Source organism: Phycodurus eques, chromosome 3 (assembly GCF_024500275.1).
Source record: "Phycodurus eques isolate BA_2022a chromosome 3, UOR_Pequ_1.1, whole genome shotgun sequence".
NCBI lineage: Eukaryota > Metazoa > Chordata > Actinopteri > Syngnathiformes > Syngnathidae > Phycodurus > Phycodurus eques.
Genome location: NC_084527.1, coordinates 15,692,530 through 15,713,815, shown reverse-complemented (window position 1 = coordinate 15,713,815; position 21,286 = coordinate 15,692,530). Strand labels below are relative to the sequence as shown.

Below are 21,286 nucleotides of genomic sequence, written 5' to 3'. Positions count from 1 at the left end.
AGTATTTTTAGTTACTTTCAGCAGCTGCCAAGCGGAAGGAATATCACTTATCCAAAGTACAAAAAAAGCATTAGTTTAACCAAACCCATTACTTGGTAATATACGAGACACGTTACAGAATGATGTCATCAACATAAAGCAATAACTTAAATATCAGTGTAGTTGAAGCCACATTGAATGAACTTAGTGAGACTTGACATGCCAAATACAGTAAGTACATAAACATGTAAACAAGCACACCATTCCCAGTACACTTCTCTAAAGTACACTGATATATATATATATATGTACACTGATATATCGATAGATGTCGATTGATGTCAATTGTGGTCCATGAAGGCAACTGTGTGTGTGCGCACGCGTGAATATTGGGCGTACACACACACACACACACACACACACACACACACACACGCGCACACACACACACACACACAACATTGCTCCCACCATCGTAATTTTGATGCGAAGAGCGAGTAAAGATGACAAGATTACGCAGCTGTTTAACTAGCAAAGCTGTGGGTGATTGACGTGGGGGAGAAGCACTTACTTACGTGACGTCAGCTGTGCAGCGCGTTAAACCAGCTCACAGTCCGGACTACAGACGAACTTGAAAGTTCTCACTTTTCATTGTAAATATTATTTAAGTATTGTAAGTCCTTCCGTGAGTCAGTCCTTATTGTATGATGATTTATGACCGCGCAATTCAGTATGAATAACTAACACACAATGCATTGTGCACCTAAAATGACAGTAATACTATATTCTTAATGTGTAAATAAAAAAGCAGCAACAATCAAATACACTTTTTACTAAGAAAATAACACAAATAGTGTGGCGACAGTTAAATTGCGCATTTCTTTGGACTTTTATGGTACTGTAGCTGTCACTGTGCATTGTATAATAAATCACCTCCCAATCGCTTCGTTGTGTTTATTGAATAATGAGCGGTCTGCGTGATCGGTATATTTTTGAACAGCGGACTGCTCTTTATACGAATCACCAGCCATAAATTAGTACTTGGTGAGAAATATTGGTGACTCCAAAGTCACTGTTGTTTTGAAGTAGTAACTGTTGTCAGATTACTTATCTGGGGAAAGTAACCCGTTACTTTGCTCGTTACTCAAAATGGCGACATTTTGGGGTAACGCATCACTGCACACGGCATTAAAAAAAATAAAAAATTCAACAAAAGCTGTATTTCTTGTTTACAAGTACAGTCAGCAGACTGCAGTCACATGTACGGTTCTCTGTTTTAATAACGCACATTTTTGTTAACGTATTTCAACCTTCACATATTGTGGTTAAAAATTCAAACCATAGACAAACAAACATTTGTCACCAGTAACATTCATAAATAGGGTTAGCTACAATCCATAAACATCCCATTTTAGTGCAATAAATTGCAACATTATCTTTTGAGATTCAACATTGATATAAGCGCCAGATCATATTAAAATCAAATGGGCAATCTTGATCCCATACTGGTCAAACGTGATACCTGACCCTGCATACAGTAGGCTAATTAAGAACAAATACGTTTCAGAGCTAACTTAGGTGTATTTCCATCCATTTTCTTTATCGCTTACCCTCACTAGGGTCGCGGGCTGCTGGAGCCTAGCCTAGCTATCTTCAGGCGGGAAGCGGGGTACACCCTGAACCGGTCATCAGCCAATCGCATGACACATAGAAACAAACAAGCATTCACACTCACATACACACCTACGGGCTATTTAGAGTCTTCAATCAACCTACCACGCATGTTTTTGGGATGTGGGAGGAGACCAGCGTGCCTGGAGAAAACCCACACAGGCACATGCAAACTCCACACAGGCGAGGCCGGGATTTGAACCCCGGTCCTCAGAACTGTGAGGCAGATGTGCTAACCAGTCGTCCGCCGTGCGATATGTATTTAATCTTTTTTAATTTTGATAACCTTTTTGACACACTTAATAACACAGTATCTGGATTGCCATCCAAATGTAATGGGAACTTCATAGAAGTCCTAAATGTGGTATAACCATAGTTTGCACACAAACAAACAAGAAAAACAACCTCCTTGGATGTGATGAATTGGCCATCTAAATTCCTGCATGGTCCCGCCATTAGGACACACAGAAACTCTACCAGAAGCACCAGGCCTTAAATGCTTGATGTCCTGATCGGCACAAGACATGAGTACATGATTGCTTTCATTTGGCTTGATGATTAAACATTAAATTAGGTATATAATTGCATACTCGCTAATAGAAAATAGCTTATCAGTTGTCTTAGTGTTTAAGTGTGTGCGTGTACATGTGATTGGCCATGATTGCACACTGACACAATGCCAAAATTGAAATAAAGGACACCAGCTTTTAACAGCATTCTCAAAAATGTTTTGCAATTGTAATCTGTTTCACTTTCTTCCTCACATCTGTTCTTGTTTACTTCTTTAACTCAAAGACACACTATGACAGGATGGCTAGAAGCTGTCTGGGAGCCGATGGCTCTCCAAGAAAGGAAGAAAGGAAAGTATGAGGCAAATTAGCAGCAAAGATGTGAAAATGATGGCGGCATTGTGGGTAATTAACAGGTATAGTAGCTATGGCCAATTGCAGATATAATGATGTGTGAGGGAGAAAAAGAATGTGGCAGACTAATAAGAAAGGAAAGGGAAACCTATGTGTGCGCACGTGTGTGTGTGTGTGTTAAGTATGTGTAGAGGTGCTAGCATTCTACATTTGACACTATAGAGGATGTTATATGCAGTAGATGATGAGGGCGAGTAAGTGAAAGGGGTTAGGAGGTGAAGGAAGGGTAAAGACTATAGCATACACGTCAGGCTGTGTGCCGATTAGCGTGCACAGACTACACAATAAAACAACAAGACCTTGACAGGGTCATTCTGCTGTGACAATATTTGCCAGGACATTGTTTCAAATCAATAACTCATTAACAAAGTACAAAGGAAGTTGTGTGGGTTTGTGAGATTCTTTATTAGAAAAGAGGGGCTGCGGGCCAGAAAGGTCATCACCGTGACATCTCGGTGTGCCTCGCGCCGTCGCTCGGGTTGTCAGGTGAAATTACAGCGAGCCATTAATTGACATCAGGCAAAGGAGAGAGGGCAGGCAGACATGGTGGTGTTTGTTCCAGGATGACCCTGAGGTGTGCAGTGTATATGTGTGGGTTTTTTCGTTTTTCTTTTTCAGGTCAGCCTGTATCTACAACAGGAGTGTGTGCAGAGACAGAGAGAGCTCAGTGGGTGGGGGGCAGCCAGGGTGAGCAGGATGGATGTGTTTGATGGTTGACCTAACTAGAAGATTGGGAGCGGGGAAGTGAGACCAGCTACAGTTTTTCTGCCTTCAGCAAACACACACGCACGCACGCACACACACGCTGGGACTAACACAAATACTTAAGCCTCATTTCCACCAAGCACTGTAATTTGTCTTAGCTGAGTAAAGTACACATTTTTCAAATTCCAATTGGCAAAAAATACTGACATACAGTAATATAAGGAGAAAAAGACATTTGCTTGGATTTACTTGTATTAAAGTGGGTTGCGAATTAGCTATGTGAAAAAGCGTGTCCCTGGGAAAGGGCAGTTCAGAAACCCTGCTCTAGACCCTCTCTATTGTAATGTGTCACCATAATTCTTGGAGAAGGTGGCACAACATGCACTGTAGTCCGTTGGGTGGTGACAAAATACCATTACAGTAGCCAACAGAGAATTGTTTCTTCCCTACGAAGATGAATATTGGTCGGGAAGAATACCAGGCGCTAGACGGAGTGTGTAGAGAAAGGTTCCAGGACTGGTGTCACAACACAAACAACAAGTTTTCCATTTCAATGTTATCACTCTGGAGTATACAGTATAACAGTGATCTCAAGTCTCTGCTACCATTGAATGTTTATCCACATTCTTATAAAAAAATGTACATATCCTCTGTGTCAGGTAATCAAGCGAGCAGAGTGAATGATGATGAGACGAATGAGAGCAGACTTGCTAGGGAGAGTCAATCAATTAATCAATATTTTTTTATTTATAAAGCACTTTTCACACAGTGAAATGCAACTCAAAGTGCTTTACACTTTCCTCACCGGTGACGAGTCATGGATTTTCGCGTACGACCCAAAGACCAAACGCCAGAGACTTCAATTGGAAGACTCAGATGTCGTCAAAGCTGAAGAAAGCAAGACAGTCGAAGTCCAAAACCAAAGACATGTTGGTCGCATTCCTCGATGCGAGGGGCATCGTCCACTGCAAGTTCTTGCCACAAGGAAAGATAATCAACCAGCACAGCAACAAAGATATTCTGTGGCGTTTAGAGTGTTAGAAGAGACAAGAGTTGTGATAGGACAACCTCGTGGCTGATTGCCTGACCATCCTACAGTTCCTGGCCGAGAAGGACATCACTGTGCTGGAGGCAACCTCCCAACTTACCTGACCTGGTTCTGTGTGAATTATTATTATTTTTTCCTAAACTCGAGGGGGTGATCAAGGGGACAACATCAACTTGGCCGTGTCGACAGAGATGCCGAGGATCCCAGAAGAATCATATCAGGAGTGCATGAAGACGTGGGAGCAAAGGTTAGGAAAGTACTTCAGACTCCAGGGAGATTACTTGTAGTTTGGATTTTAAATACTGTATATCTTTTGGGACGCAAGTCACAGAACCTTTCTGAAACATCTTGTAAGTCAACTCCAGTGTGAGCTTGTTGTGTTCACTAACATAGGCTAAATGCAAAGGACAAATTTCATGAATATACATGTAAAAATGAAAAAAAATCATGACAGTAAAACATTATATTAGAACAAAGCTGTGAAGAGGTATGTACATAACATGGTGGTTAACTCCCACTGTCATCCTCTTGCTGGATGTTGAATTCATTGTCAGGTTACACTAGCTCTCGCTGGTATGATGCCCTACTGCATACATAGTTAATGCGGCTGCTGGAAACAAGTCAGATCGAGGATGACTGTACCACGGAAAGCTGAACTGAATGTACCACTTGGTAGAAAAGTGCTTTAGATGTAGTTTTGGCCAACCTAAAAGTTCTCTGACACAGGATAATTAAAGTGCAGATTACAAAAAATAAATAAAAAACACCCCCCTTACAATAACAAAGCCACCACAAAGGGTGCGATGCAGACAAATAAAGATCGAAGCTGTGACTCGATAATCACACAAAAACACAGCAGCTACATGGATGGCATGCAGCCAATTTGTTCCTTCCAGCGAGCGGGTGAGCTGCCCTCAAGCCTCAGCCGTTGACCTCTCCTCTGACCAAATCCAGAGGTTAATCAAGTCCCTACCTGTCCTTGGGTGTAATGAGCCTTACCTCTTGGCATGATCACAGGTCAATGGTCAAATAAATCCTGTCTGTATAATTACTTTTGGGCGAAAGATTGGCGTATGGTGGTGAAAGTGACAAAGATTAAAAAAAAAAAAACCTATGTGGGGTGGGGGATGTCACATGTTGAATACAATTACCTGTGTGTGTGCTCATGTGTTTATGTCTCAGTGTGAATGCATTAGGGAATTATGAAGTGTGTCATGAAGAAACTAGAGTTCACATGCTAAACAAGGGACAGGATATAGGTCTAACCGGTGTCAGCTGTATATGGTAGTACTGGGCGTTGAGAGGTATTTTGAAAGAGGAAATACTTTAACTGAGAGAGTATCCCACATACATTAATTGTACAAGAAGGGAGGGGTGAATGTTTTTTTTTTTTTTTTTTTGCGTAATTGAATTAAACCAAGTCTATTCAGAGAAAAACTCACCAGAATCCATATTTCCTGGAATATAATCAGATTATGCCAAATGTATAATTGAAAAGGAGAAAGATGTCATAGATTTGATGTTACCACAGTCTCGATTATTAAAGATATGTCCTTGAAGTTGCACTGAAGCTGAATATAGTAAAGGGAAAAAGAACAAAGGCTGCCTCAAAGTGTCTTAAAATTCTATCGAAGTGATCATCATATCTCTTAAGAGATGTGTAATACTAAAGAAGAACATTTTAATAAATAGCAAGGAAAAATAAACTTATTCTTTCATTTATAAATATAAGTGGTGCTTAAAGAATGATGGAGCTCTGTTTTTTTTTTTTGGGTCCCCTTTGCTCTTTTCCCCCCCTTTTACTTTTCCAGGGCCTGTTGGCCTAATCCCAGCAAGCCAGCCTTGGGTGAACTCTTTGGAAGCTTCTTAAACCCATGAATGTGCCTTTTGTTCCTGCCATTCCTCCGCTTGGCTGACAGAAAATAGCTAACTGGATTACTGCTAAAATTCAGAGTAAAGTGAACTCCCAAACTTCTATATGGCATAGTGCTAAGAAAGCACCCCCCTGCCCCTCTCACTCTCCTCATCAGCATCCCACTTTCCGCCTTACTCCATCAAACATCCCCCCTAAACATGGGTTGTTGGTGTGTGATCTGACGCAGGATGAGAGAAGAGGGATTAGATAAGGTTGAGGGGTTGCAAACTATGGACCTAAGGCTAAAGAGTAGGAACCTTAAAAGCAGTAAAGAACTTATTAATGGGTGTAAGGAAGCATATTAATCACTTCAGCTTTCATAGTGGTGTGAGTGGCTTATTGAAGTTAAAAAAATAAAATGTGTTTTGCTATTTTATGATCGTATTTTTATCCACTCTATGTAAAGCAGCCATGAAGATGTCCTTTTTATGCTTAGATTAATATCATAAAGAGCAGAGGTTTATATATTTCAGTGAGTGAGTTACTGAATGGCTGTGTGCAGGTGGTCTTAGAGCTCAGCGGGAGTTAAAAGTATGAGGTGTGGAGAACAAAAAGGTTTGTATGTGTGTGAATGCACGTGCCTCGGGTGGGTTCTGTTCAAAAAGATGAAAACAGGGCGGTTAAAGAGGTTTGATTTGATCCACCACCCACCCTGACCAACAGAGGTAAAAGAGGTGGCTATGCACACATTCATTCAACACACACACACACACACACACGCTCTCTCTCTCTCTCCCTCCCTCGTCAAAATCTTAGTTCTTTTCCGTCCTTCAATCTTTTATTTGCAACCGTGTGTGTGTGTGTGTAACTGCATATGTGTGACAGCTTACTCCAGGATGGAGAGAGGCAGTGCAGTGGCGAGCGAAGCGGCGAGGGAGGGGGCGTGCTTGATGGAGGCAAGGTCAAACAAACTCACATCTTGCTGACTTTTGGGTCAAATATCAAAATTCGAGGGTCACCAACATACAGCCAAACTCTCCAGTCATTAATCTTTATCCCAAGCCCCGCAATCCATGCATTTCAGAAAATCCAAAATCTTTGTTCATCCTTTTAATTAAACTTATTTTGTATTAGCTCTTGTCCTCTTGTATTAGCCTCTTGTTTGTGTATTCTGCACTATATATATATATATATATATATATATATATATATATATATATATATATATATATAGATAGATAGATATATATATATATATAAAATCACTATACTGTTCCTCAAATTGGGCCCTCAGCTCTAACCTCTCCTCAAACGGTCATCTCCTTTTGAACATAGTCTAAATACTGATTTGATTCCATGTCTTTGACGGACACAAATCAAGTGAGAAATATTGCTGTGATTATTGAATCACACCTGAATTTTAAAAGCCTTAACGCTGTGACTCAGGCAGCTTATTACCAACTGAAGAACATCTCTAGAAACAAAAGATCTTCTGTCCAAACATGAAAAGCAGTAAAGCTAGTTAATTATCAGTAGATTGAACTATTGCTACAGGGTGTTAACAGGTCAGAACAAAACAATCAATTTGACACCTGCTAAAGGTCCAGAATTCTGCTGCTCAAGTTTTATGGTACCAGAACACTGGACCACATCACACCAGTCCTAAAAACTCTATACTGACTTTATGTGAGTCAACGAATCTATTTTAAAATCTTACTATTAGTCTACAAAACTCTTGGTTCTTGGACCTAAATATATCCAAGACCTTTTAGTTCTCTATGAGACTTACAGACCCCCTCTAATCATTGGGTGTAAGCTTAGTGTTTTTAGAACCAGAACCAGAACCAAACAAAGTGAAGCAGCATTATGTTTCCATGCTCTTCAACTGTGGAACAAACTTCATGAATACATGAGTTCTGCTCAAACTATGGTTACAAATAAATTTGGCCTCTAAACGTAATATTATTTGTTCATTTATCCTGCTTTCATGTGGAGATTTTAATCATTATTTCTTTGCCTTCTGTAAAGCACCATGGATTTGCCTTGTGTGGTGCAATTACTACTAATATTGCATTGTCTAGTGTTGATACCACCACGGTACCATTCACACAACATACACTACCCAAAGTACAGACATGGCATCTGTAAAACTGAGATTTACAGTTGAGTTTAAACAGAAAGGGCAGTGTTGAGCATTCAGGTGCAAAAGTTGCAAAATATTTCAGCATTGACTCAAAAATGACCTGATGATCTGATGTTCGCAGAGCAGAAAAGAGGAAAGAGAGAAAATGTTTCAAGGTTTTAACTGGATTTATTCTATGTGGAACAAACACAACTGAAAGAAAATACAAATTGAGAAATTGAGAGATAAACAAGAGTGATGAAAACTGTAATAAAATAAATATTTTTTCATAGTTAATGTTAATTAAGATCAGATTTTTGTCGCATATAATATTTATTTACATTACTTTAAAATATCCATATAAACCAATAGCCATAATAGATGTCTGGCAACCATCAGGAAATATGATATAAAAAAGATGGAATGGAAGTAGCTTATGATATTTTCTTAACCCCTAATTCATTGAGTTATCCACCTTCGTCAACGTGTCCCTCGACAGATTTGTAACAGAGACAAACTTTCTTAACAGCACAGCATTTCAAAGACATTGCAGTCTGAAAAGGATACAACAGCTGCATATATTGTCTTTGGCTAAGTGCATCTGATCCTGTCTAGCGTGTATTAGGCAAGCATGGGGGAGGCGAGACAAGTTCAACATCGAGATGTGAATCATATTGCATCTGTCTTTGTGGGATAGGGAAACATTAGTGGGTGGAGAAATCTTAATATAATAATAATTACTGTTAAACGTTACATAATCCTACAGGAGGGGCGATGGGAAGGGAAAACACACATGCCAACAAACATGCATCTTGGTGCCTCAATTAGTGATTTCAAACATTAAGGTGACATAACACAGATTATCAGTTTAAATTTTTTTTAAATGCCATATCTATTCATCACTGCAATTTTAGAGCTTCTGAATGATCTCAGGGCTGTCTTACAGCCAAAAACAAAGAGGAGTCATGCCTATCACCTATGACAAAACTTCTCTCTCTGCATTTCCTTATGTATGGGTCATTTTGGTGCACTGCCACAATTGGTGCTGGCCTCTTCCAGAGAAGTTTTCTCGGTGTACTGTCCCAGGTTTTAAATGCAAAGTTACGCAGAATGGACACATACATCCAATTGACATGCACTCTGGACTCTGCTTTTGTGCTAGCTTTCCCCTAATTATCATCTCTATAGATTTATTTTCTGTAACTCAGTGATATTTATTATATTTGATTGCCTCTTCCATTAACACATCCAATTCGATCACTTTAAACTTTATTTTATGCTTGAGATACGATGACAATTTTTTTCTGTGTTCCATCAGAGCTACCTTAATTTAAAAACTTAAGTGATGGGGGTCTCCATCACTTTTACACCTAGACAACAGCATGTGCAATCTGTTGAAACACGCAATTTAGCGTCCACGTATTGAGATCTTAATAAAAGATCGCAATCTGAGTCGTAGAACACGCCCACCAACGGCATGCACAATCTGTTCAAGTGAAGACACAATTAAGAGCCCACCATTTGGGATTTAAGTAAATTAGATTGTAAATGTTTTATATGTCCAGTACAAACAAAAACAGTATAAGAAAAATGCTCACTAATGGCCTTTTATAGAAATGTGTGTAAAGGTACGATACTAACTTGCATCAGAAATCTTTCTATTCTATGTTTTATACAAAGTCACTATAATGTAACATATTTTTGGGCCAGTTGCACTTTTTTAAAGCTAGTATTACCTAATTTAAATACAAACAATATGATGAAAATCTAAACCAATTACCCTTTTAAAATGATGTCAACGTATAGTGTTTGAGCTAAAATACAGTGCAATAATGTAGTACAGCTGAGGAATGTCAGATGTTTGCAAAGAGTACTGCTGCAGGAACAGTGACACTTTTTTTCTGGAAAATATTGACTTTCAAATTAGATCTATTGCTCACTTACAGTAAAGATTCCGTAATTCTCATTACATCTGAAAAATAAATAGCCACATCCTATGACAGAACTATTGATTATTGAAGTACTTTTCATATAGACCGGAGCTCAAGAAAGTGGGTTGCTAATGTTTAAATCAAACTGTAAGCTTGTGGTACTAAATTACAGACGTAAAAAAAAAACAAGGTTGTCTCAGTTTTAACGAGCCAGCTAATAATTTTGGCAGTGGTAAAACAAAAGCGGTCTAGAACAATATTGCTTTATTTCACTACAGTCTGGCCTTAATTATTCTGCACAATGGAAATACATTCATTAAAAGGGTAACTTCCTTTGTTTGACCACAGTGTGCTCCACACAAGCGTGTGTATGCACATCTGTTAATGTATGTTTGTATGCAGTCGGTGTCACATGATAAGAATTTTGCAGTGCCTTTGCAGAGTGTGTGTTGGAGAGATAATAATCCCCGTGGTCAACAAAGACTGACCAGCCCGCCATCATCATGAAGAGGAACAGAGCGAGAGGGAAAGAGGGAGAAAAAGAGGGCGAGAGGGAGGTAGCCATGTGGTTAACACTTGCTCACTGAGAGGCGACTGGAGCCCGGCCAACCTCTTCACACACAGGCTGACCACACAAGAGCCTCTCTTCTCCTTCTGCTTCCCATCCTCCCTTCCTCCCGAGTTACTTAACATTTCCTCCCTTGCCTTCTTTGATAGACAACTCCCATTCCCCCATCGTCCTTTGTCCCTTCCAGAGTTCCTCCCGTTGATTTTCCCACCTTCTTCTGCGACCCCAAACCATCACCTATTGTCTGTGTATGATGCGCAGCTATCCCTCTGTTCCTGCCACCGTGGCTCTCCAAACACTCGTCTCCTCCCTCCTCCTCAAACGGCAAAGGACATACCCGTATGAGGAGCCGCTCTCTCTCTGTCTCCTTCTGGGGGTTGCGGTACTTCTCGTAAAATTCTCTCCTCTTTTTGCCGTCCTTGTCATCTTTGCGTTCCTTCTTTTCCACGGGTTCTTCCAGTGGTTCGGTTGGAGATGGCAGAGTGGAGGACTTGGACGGTTTCTCCACCTCCAGGTAGTTCTCGTTTGGGTTAAGTACGATCACGCTATAGCCCTCCTAAAACAGAGAGGAGACAATGTGCATTAAATCCACAGCATTAAGATCATCGATCATGTTCTTTTTAGGCTTTGGTTTGTTTCACATTTTTATATCTCTGCTCATTCAGCTTAGACACACGATGATTTGCAGTACATAGAGATAACTGATATGCATTCTCTCTGAAAATTAAAATTGATTCATAATGCAAAACAAACAAACCTTAAAAAGGAAAGGCAATTTAAAAACATGAACATTTAAAGGACCATGTCTGGAGTGGAAAAAAATGAGTCCATAGAGTGGTAAAATGAAAGTGAGTTATTTGTGAAGAGAGTGTAAAGAAACACACAATGCAGTATTATATTAGAAGTATTTTTCTGTCAATTCTGTTTTCTATTGTCACTTACATGTTTGCAGTTTGTTATGAAATATAAATTTTATTCTTTGTTAAATGTAATGTTTTTATGTAAGAAAAACGATATTACAGTATAATCCCAAAGTCAATAAAACTATAATTGCCTCTCTAGCAGTAGGCCAGACACAATTATCCAAGAACAGACTTAAATTGTGAGATGACTGTGAATAAAATTCCAATCACTGTTAGAAACAGCATTGCTGCAGGTAAAAGTCTGACATGTAACTGCACGATTGGAATTCCACAACAGTGGTTTCAGTCAGTGGACAGCACTTAGTGACTTCAAAGGCCACGTCACTTAATATCAAACTCAATCGATCCCAGCATCACTCAGCCGCTTGAAAGTTTGGGCAGCTACAACTACATACACAATGTGTGACTTTCTGTGTAAATGTCTCCAAAATAAACTATATATATGAAAACACGGATATGATAAATTACAAGGAAATTAGTGTGGAAAGAAGGGTGTGTGTTTTTTTTCTGTGCAGACCTTGTCGTGACTTTTTCAACTTTGATAACATTTTTAATTAACTGTGTTTATTGTCCCGAGCACTCTGAGAGTACAGCAGGAAATAGATCTTATTTCACTTTGGCTGTTCACACACAACTGCTATTGTGAATACATGTACAACCCCCACCAGACTAAAATTGACACACACACGTTGTAGTTTACATACTAAACGACACATAGCGAGAAGTATGGGAGATAAGCAAAAATTTCAGGGGATGTGAGAAGGAATTAAGAGAGGTGGCATCTCTCAGCTTCCTCACTGCCATCACACACATCTTCTCTTCCTTAATAAGTGTTAACACAGTGTGCCTGTCCTCCCTGTGTGTCCCTTCTGTGCCCATCGCCATCAAACCTGCCACACACCCTTTCCCTTAGCACCTGCCGTGCGTTGACAACAGCATAATGACACATTCCCACTTATTCGGATTATGAAATGAGTCTGATTCTCACTTCTTATCAAATGAATGTATCTTTTACAGGACATATTACATTTTCAACACGACATGAGCATTTTTACAGTACAGCTTGTATTTTATCATTTTGATATCTGTGACTTAAAATGCAACAAATACATTTTAGCTTTTAGGAATGATCGAGTAGATACTGGCCACTGCATGATGATAAAATATGTTCTACTTGGAAAGGAGTCGGCTCATTTAGTGACTTGATTTTTACCAGGTATATTTTCCTTTTATATGTTTTCACGAGTTTTGAGTCACGTGAGGCTGCAGTGATAATAGATGATAATCTATTAGGGAGATTCAATTTGGGCCACCGACATTACAGAGACATTTGCACACGGACAGCATTGAAGACACGCTAGCACACATACCGACAGATGGATGACCAGATGAAAATGGGATCCGACTTGAGCAAGGGAAGGAGTGACATAGACATGCAGTTGAACTGGATCCACACCAGCTTTGTGGCACTGCCCACTGGTGGCAGCCTGATAACATAGCTGAAGGTATCAGTTCATGAGGCAAAGACTAAATGCATGGACAATTGAAATAACTAATTAATTAAATATAGATCATGACAATTTATCATTTGCATGAATATATACCTAATGTCTTTTCTAGAAAATGTATATACTTTGGGGTTTTAACTAAATTGCTTCATGTTTAATAAAATAAATAATAGGGCCCAATCCTAACCTCTTTGAAAGGATGGAAAAATCATTTTCACAAAAACAAAACCACATTTGGTTCATCATGTTTCTGGAGTGTGTTGCAGATGTGGGGGTTACAGTATTTGCTTTCACATGGGCACAGTGACACTAATAAACAGTCCAGTTTTTACAATATCCCATGCTTAAATGTTTTACAAGTTGTAAAATTCTTGTGAGATCTCACGTGTATCATGGAACAAACGCCTACATGCACAGCACACGTACTGTGACTCTACTACCATCAATTACCAAATTAATAGACTATAAAAAAAACACCACCAGCGGTACAATAAGAATTTATCTGAATCAGACATGAGGACAAAATAAGAGCAACAAGAGTATCGGTGTGACAGTGTTTGAGGGCGGGACAGACATCAAACACTATCACATCTCGGTGTTCCTGTTTTCCATTAATCCTGGTTTTCCCGGGGCAAAAGTTAATGGTCAAACCACACAAGTCCACGTGTTTGGTGGCTAACCCTGAGTGGCCAATAAGTAGGCAGAGTAAGTAAGTAGAGTCTTCAGTTCCCTAACCCTCGCCCTTCACTCATCAATAACTCTTTCCGCCTTTCAGCATTCTGATGCTACCCCTCAAGTGGGCCAAGGAGCTTGTAGATTCCATCTCATGCCAACACTCGGTCACGCCCTATAGTCTTTGTTTTGGATGGGCTAACACACCTAAGTGAACTAATACTAACCCTTTCAGTTGTGCAATCACCCAGAAGGACATCGCTGTAAAGGCAGCCAGTGTTGTTGGCGCCTGGAGGGGCAGCGCCACCATGTTCACTTCTGTGTCAGACACCATCATTAACTGACACTGAGATGTTTACGTTGATGTTATGTCTGCTGGCAGATGCTTAGCAAATTGTTCCATTTTTATTATCTTATATGAAAAAGTGAGTCTAAACCTTCATTAAAAAAAAAAAAAAAAGATTATCCCCTTTTAACTTTTACAAACGGAAAAAAACAAGCGCCAATTTTGTGGTCGTTAAACGGCACACATTCTGCACAATCTCTCTCACAAGGCTAATAGTTCAATCCTTGTTTGGTGACAGTTAAATCCTCTGAAACTCTTCCAAAGTGAGGTCATTCGGCTTTGTGCTAACTGTTAAGTCTTACCCACACTGATACAAAGTGTGTTTAAATCTGATCTTTGTGTTGTGATGTGCTGTCAAAGTCTGTATCTCAAACAAATGTGTGCCGCAAATCTTGGGTCACCATGCTTCGTATACGACTAAAAATCCCTCACACACATTTTTACCGTTTGGGTCACGTTGCCTTTGTGCTAAACACACACGGGCACTGTCCTAAAGAAAACACACACATAGTCTTCTAGCGGTGGATCAGTCTTGTCTTTTCTGCAGCAGTGTGCAGGCTGAGCCTCTTCCCATGCCCTGTGGGTGCCCCAGTGCCACCACCACACTGAGTCCCTGCCTCGGGGCCAGCGGTCAAGAGGGTTACACCGACCCCGCTATGGGAGGGAACCCCGACCTCCATCACCCTGCTCTGGACGCTCCTTAGCGCTCCTTTGTCGGCCTGTCCGGCATCAGATAGCAAAACAAAGGCTGCCGCTGCTACGGAAACCGGCTGGTCTCATCACCAGGGAGAGACCTTTCCTTTCCATCACCACACCATCTTAGCTCATTCAGAATCTTTTAAAAAGAACAATAAAAGGTGTTGGATTTATCAAAATAATACTTAAAACATGTTGGAATCCTAGCTAAAAAAATATAGCACAATACAGAAAAATAGCACTGTTTGGGATTATAAATAAGATGAGGCTGTTGTAACAACAATATGGAGACCCTTACGGGTCCCTTTATGGTTCAATTGGCTGTTTCTCACCCACTACAACCATGATGGCCACACATCATTATTTTCTCCGGTTGAATTATTAGCTGCGTGTGTGTGTGTGTCTGTCTTTGTGTGTGTGATACTGCCTACACAATGTTGAGTAAATAATATGCCTTCCCTCCCTCCTTTAAGACAGCAATACCTCCACTTTTACAAATGGCGCTGAAAATGAAATGAAATGCGTCTAATATGCGGGAGTGGCGAGCGAGGCGGCCGGAGTGAGAGGAAGTTTCCTCTGTGCGAGCGGAGCTTAGCGCAGCTTTGATGTGAGGGCTCTCATGCCGTGAGCAGGGGGCTTCGGGCAAGGAAGAAAAGGACAGCACTTGACAGGTATAAAGCATGTCACAGATGAGGACAGTGGTCATGTGAATTTTAGACTGCGTGAACGATCATGGTACAGAATGGGAGCCTATAAATGCACCCCAATGCATTTGTCTTCATGTACTCGCCATCGCAGGGTTTACAGATGTCTATTTAAATTGCCCCTTAGGTGGCGTAGACTATTCTATTTTTGTCAAGGGGCTTTCTCTTTGTATCGGGGCAAGGGGCACTCCCTTTTCTGTAGCAGATTTCACTCTCTTTTTTTCAGCAATATGCAGGGCTTGATTCGCTGCTGAGACTTGACTGACAATGTGGAAAGGGTCACTCATCATGGCAAGGAGGAGGGGATGGATTGAGACCTGAACAAGACACAGTGACTGACAAAAAGAAAATTTTGGGGGTCAGTCTAGAGGCTGGATTGTCATATCAGATGCCAGCAAAAACTTAAATAGGCAGGGCAGTTAAATAGTAGCAAACAAGATAAGAAGAACCGGTAATAAGTACTGTATAAGCTCTTCCTCTCCAACAGGGCCACCCTGATATGTACGACCTTGACTATCTGTCTACAAGTCTTTTTTTGCCCAATCAATCCCCCTTCTTTATTCCCCTTCACCTTTTTAACTGACATGCCACACAGATCGCACAGTACTGTCACATTTAGTCATGGTGCCCCCTTTTTTATTTCAACACAGCACCCCTCTAACCCAAGACCCTCCTATGTTTCTCTAGGAAAAGAGGGGCACTGGAGTATTTTACTGTACCACAGGGGTGATGAAAAGACATGTGGATCTTAGGGGTGATGTGAGAGATATGAGATGGGACTGTCATCAGCCTGTCAGGACAAAATCCATCATCCTCTTGATAAATATAAATGTCCAGAGGGGGCCTGTCAAAGAGCACCTAAACTCTACTCAACATGATTATTTCACAGTTTTACGTAAAAAGGCAGAGCAAAAAAGCTGACAAGAAAAAGCACGAGGAGCTGATATTACAATAACAATACATGGTCAGCAGGAGAAATCACAATGCTTGAATAATTATATACTCATATCCACAAGATAAGGAACACATGCATTGTCCGATGAAATATAGTACAGTCGAATCTTTAATTTCAAATGGCTTGTTGTAAATTGCAGTGTGTTTTATTGTTTAGTTGCCCTTCTTTATACACTAAAAGATATGCATGAGGCACATCATGAAAATGTAGCAGAATAATCAAACTCTGAGGTCTTCCTATGAGTGGCCAAACATTTACACACATACCAGTACAATGTTAAGGCTCTTAAAATGTGTTTACGTCATTTTATACTTTTTTTTCTCCTTTCCATTGAATGTGCATGACTTTGGAATGTCCCACACATGGGTCGCCTAACTACAGTGTGCCCAATAAGTGGTTAAATGATAGTGAATTTAAAAAAACATTTTATTGTCCAAAGTTATTGAAATAAAATGAGTAATTTTGATCATGTATATTATATTTTCATAATGATGTTGAACATTTTGCATGTGTCCGTGAAATTGCTGTCCATTCTGTCATAGGAAAATATCAATAAAAAAATAAATACATTGCTAATAAAACCTTTCTGAAATTAAACCGTACACAGTCAGCTTACTAAGTAAATCATGTTGCTAAATTAAGTACAATGCGTGCTCATTAAATGCTAAAATTATCCAAAAATGTCCACCCTGTCATTGTCCACCTGTTAGTAAACTCACATATTTAGCTGTTTGTATGTACATTGTGTGTTTGCAGTTAATTTACATATAAAAAGAGTAAGCGCTTAAACAAAATAAATTTCTAACAGCATATATACTTAATAAAATTAATATGAAGTTCAATGGAAAATCTCAACCATTATTTAGTGAAATGAGGACGTTTCAAAGGCATCTTATTTACTTAGTCAATATTGACTCATCTGCAGAACAATTAACCCAAGCATTACACCCTCTGATTTGTTATTTAAGTTAATAGAGTGTTTGAGCCTGCTTTATTGTTTTAACAGTTTAATAACTCAAGTGATTGTATTTGCATGTTAAGAATGTTAAAATGTTGCAGAAAAACATTCCCTGTCCAGTTATTAAATATTTTATAACGTTGTATTTTAGGGGAAATTATTGGAACAAATCAAGGTTTAACAAGCGTTCGCTATCATTGAAACTACAGATTCGTGGACAATTACAATGTATTCCACCAGAGGACATTTTTCATGCATGTGGACGAACGAGTGTTCCACCTAATGACTAAGTTGGGGAATTGCATGTTGGTTTATTGACCCTTCAAACCTTTGACAAAAATCTATTTAATCACAATAAAAGGCGATACCATTCTTGACCCTTGCTGAGGCACCAAATATAATATTGGAGTTATACATGCAAAAAATACAAATAAAATCACAGATTCCCATCATTCATCAATTTTCTATACCGCTTATCCTCATTAGGGTGCTTCTCATCTGTTCTCTAATTTTGCATCCACTGCATTCAGTTCAAATTCAATTATCTTTAAATTCAAGTTGAAAAGCTACAGTCATTGTTTGCTTTCACGTGGAAGTTAATAAGAAAGGGCGATAATGATGAACTTTCTCTTGATCTTAATGAGCACAAATAGTTTAGGTTAGAATTAGACGCTAACCTCTTTAGCTAGTCGAGCAGTTGTGTTGGTAATAAGAAGCAGGGTTTTTAACCTTGGCACAAATGTCTGGGCTCATTTAGAAATTGTTTATATATGGAGCTGAATATTTATAAATGAGTTCAAAGTGGAACAGTGGGGTGGAGGAAGTGAAGAGACTAGCACAGCTTCTGATCCCTGATGCATCAGCTTCTTTTCATGCGCGCATTTACATTTCTTTCTTTCTTTCTTTCGATTTCCTGTCTCGCTCCTCCCGACCTTTCTATTTTCAGCACCTTGGTGAAAAGAAACACAAGGAGAAATGACACATGCAAAACTACTCTAGTAACTCACTCATTACTAGTGCCTCATCCAGTTTGGGTATCTCTTTTCCTTGCAAGTGAGTGCGAAGACACGAGTAAGCAAGAGAGCACCTGCATGGACACACAACCTACACAAATATAAGATGGAACACACAAAGTTCTGTTGCCTGCTTCATCTGCTCTCAGCACAACACATTAGGGAGGAGCAGGCAAGCTGGCGGTGGCTGTGAGGCTCGTAGGGGTGGATGTAGCATTAGTCACCGTCCAGGTGGAAATTGTCAGAGCTATCGATTGTGCAAGTAAATGTTCCCCAAGTCATTTGTCAACATTGTTTTTTTTTTTTTTGCTTGTCTTTAGCAAAGATACAACACTGAATGTAAACTCACAACACTGAACTTTAGAGGTTCTGTTTTACCAAGTATAAAACGGTCTCCATGGTCACTTTAATAAACCGTTATCCTAAAAGCATAATGGCCCAAGTCATTTTTTTTATATTTTCGTAAAACAAGACAAAAAAACAAGTTCAACAAACAAGAAGAATCCAGTTGACCCGATGACTGAGAATCTTGAAAAAAAATGTAAAAAATGTTTTAGAAAACATATTGTTATTTTTGTTATTGCAACAGTTAGTTAAAATTACTTGGGCAAATATGCAACTAGGCTAACAAAATTAAATACATTTATATGATATGATCCAATACAGAATATAATATACAGAAGCGCTAAATCAAAAATGTTGCCTTTAGGAACATACCATCTTGTGACAGGATAAGGGGCTATAGAAAATGGATTGATGGATATCATTTAACAATATGTTTACTATAGTAGTTGGTAGTGGTGTAGAACTGTTTTATTTGGCTACATTACATGGGCTCCCTGTGCTTGTGAGGGTTTTCTCCGATCACTCCGGTTTCCTCCCACATTTCCAAAAACCATGCATGTTAGGTTAATTGAAGACTAAATTGTCCTTGGATGTAATGTGAATGTAAAAAGGTTGTCTACATGTGCCCTGTGATTGGCTGCCGAACAGTCCAGTGCGTACCCCGCCTCCCACCCAAGGTCAGCTGGGATAGGCTCCAGCTGAACCGTGACCCCTCACACTCACTCTCGTTCAAAATTTAGCATCTCCGCAAAGAAATGTTAAATAGGTTAGTGTATTTTATCTCATTAGATGTGCAGTTGTACTAAATGAAGTGACCAGTGAACAGATGTTTTGAAAAGTGCCACTTTCAAGAGTTGTTAGCTCAGGCCATCAAAAGGATGAAAGCTTTTGTTAACTGTACAGTTACTTGAGAAAATTATTACATGAACACAAAGTTAACATATACTTCTAAGAGAGTTCAATAAGAGAGTATAAAACATATGATTACCACAAAATAGTACACAGAAAGACTACTGAGCCCATAGCTGGAAAGCTATGGGGAAATAAAGACAGGAGGCTTATTCTGATGCCGTTAGCATTTTGATTTATAAATTCTATATTGTCTCCCCTAAGCATACACATGTATTTTTAATGAGGGCACAGAGATATAGATCATGGAATGGTGGGTGTGTCCCTGCCCTCCTGCCTAACTATTTAATGTATAAATCAGGCAAAGAGGGCAGAAGAAAGGGGAGGAAAAGAGGCTACAAAAATGAAAAAAAAATGAGGTAAAGAGGAACAATGCTGCTGAAGGCTAGTTAACTGTCCACTGATTAAACATATAAGGGAGAATGTGAAACGAAAGAGCCTCTTCTCATGAAGATTCAGTAGGATTTTGAAGGAAAGGTAACAGTCAGTTTTTGCATCTCTTCAACAACTGTATTATTTGTTCATCTGAAAATATTACCACTCACTCTGAAATTATGCCAAACAGTAGCGTTTGCATGATATTAGGGTTTTCAATAATGAATGATTGTGATGTCTGTGGCAAATTCGGCAGGACTTTTTCATGTTAATGGAGAACAATTACAAATGTAACAGTGGTCAGATTTGTGGATGATTTCCGACTCGATTCTCATGTGAAACTGTTTTTAAAGCAATGGTTGTTAATTGTCTGCGATTGGCTGGCAACCAGTTAATGGTGTACCCCGCCTCCTGCCCAAAGATAGCTGGGATAGGCTCCAGCACTCCCCTGTGAGGATAAGCGTCTCGGAAAATGGATGGATAGATGGTTGTTAATTGTTTCATTTTCAACATTACGTATTATTTCCAGTTCAAAGTACGACACACATGATGAAAGAAAACTTCATTATTGTGCAAATAGTGGGCATGCATAGACTGCATATATATATATATATATATATATATATATATATATATTTTTTTTTTTTTTTTTTTTTTGAGGCTGTGAATGCAATACAATTTATACAGGTAAAAAGCAAGGTGCAAACAGGTGTGAACATTATTGTAAGCAGAATGGCCATAAGGAAATCAAATAAAAAAATAAACAAACACCAACCAGCCACATCATCACTTGGACAACATAATGATCCAATAAAAGCTCTGCATAGAATATTCTATCTTTCCAGAGATAAAAATGTTCAGTTTTGATTTGACACTACTGAACAATTATTGTGGTGTGGCGATTTGTAGTTTTGTAGAGCTGCACTGAAGCATACTGAGAGCTGTTCCTATTTTTTATTTATTTATTTACTCTCTCATGTAATTGAGGTAATGAAAATACAAAAAGAAAAAACAGCTCTCAGAATGATTCAATACAGTTCTACACCTACAAAATACCTGTCCTGCACTACTAATTTGAAA

General features: G+C 39.3%; 1 protein-coding gene across 4 annotated transcripts in view; it reads right to left on the bottom strand.

The window, feature by feature from the left end:
* Window positions 1-21,286, bottom strand: part of arb2a (ARB2 cotranscriptional regulator A) — a 213,512-nt gene that overhangs the window by 125,071 nt on the left and 67,155 nt on the right. For all 4 annotated transcript variants that reach the window (XM_061672243.1, XM_061672240.1, XM_061672241.1 and 1 more), the window contains one exon: window positions 11,140-11,358. In XM_061672243.1, coding sequence (XP_061528227.1) covers window positions 11,140-11,358 — 219 coding nt within the window. The remainder of the gene's footprint in view (window positions 1-11,139; window positions 11,359-21,286) is intronic.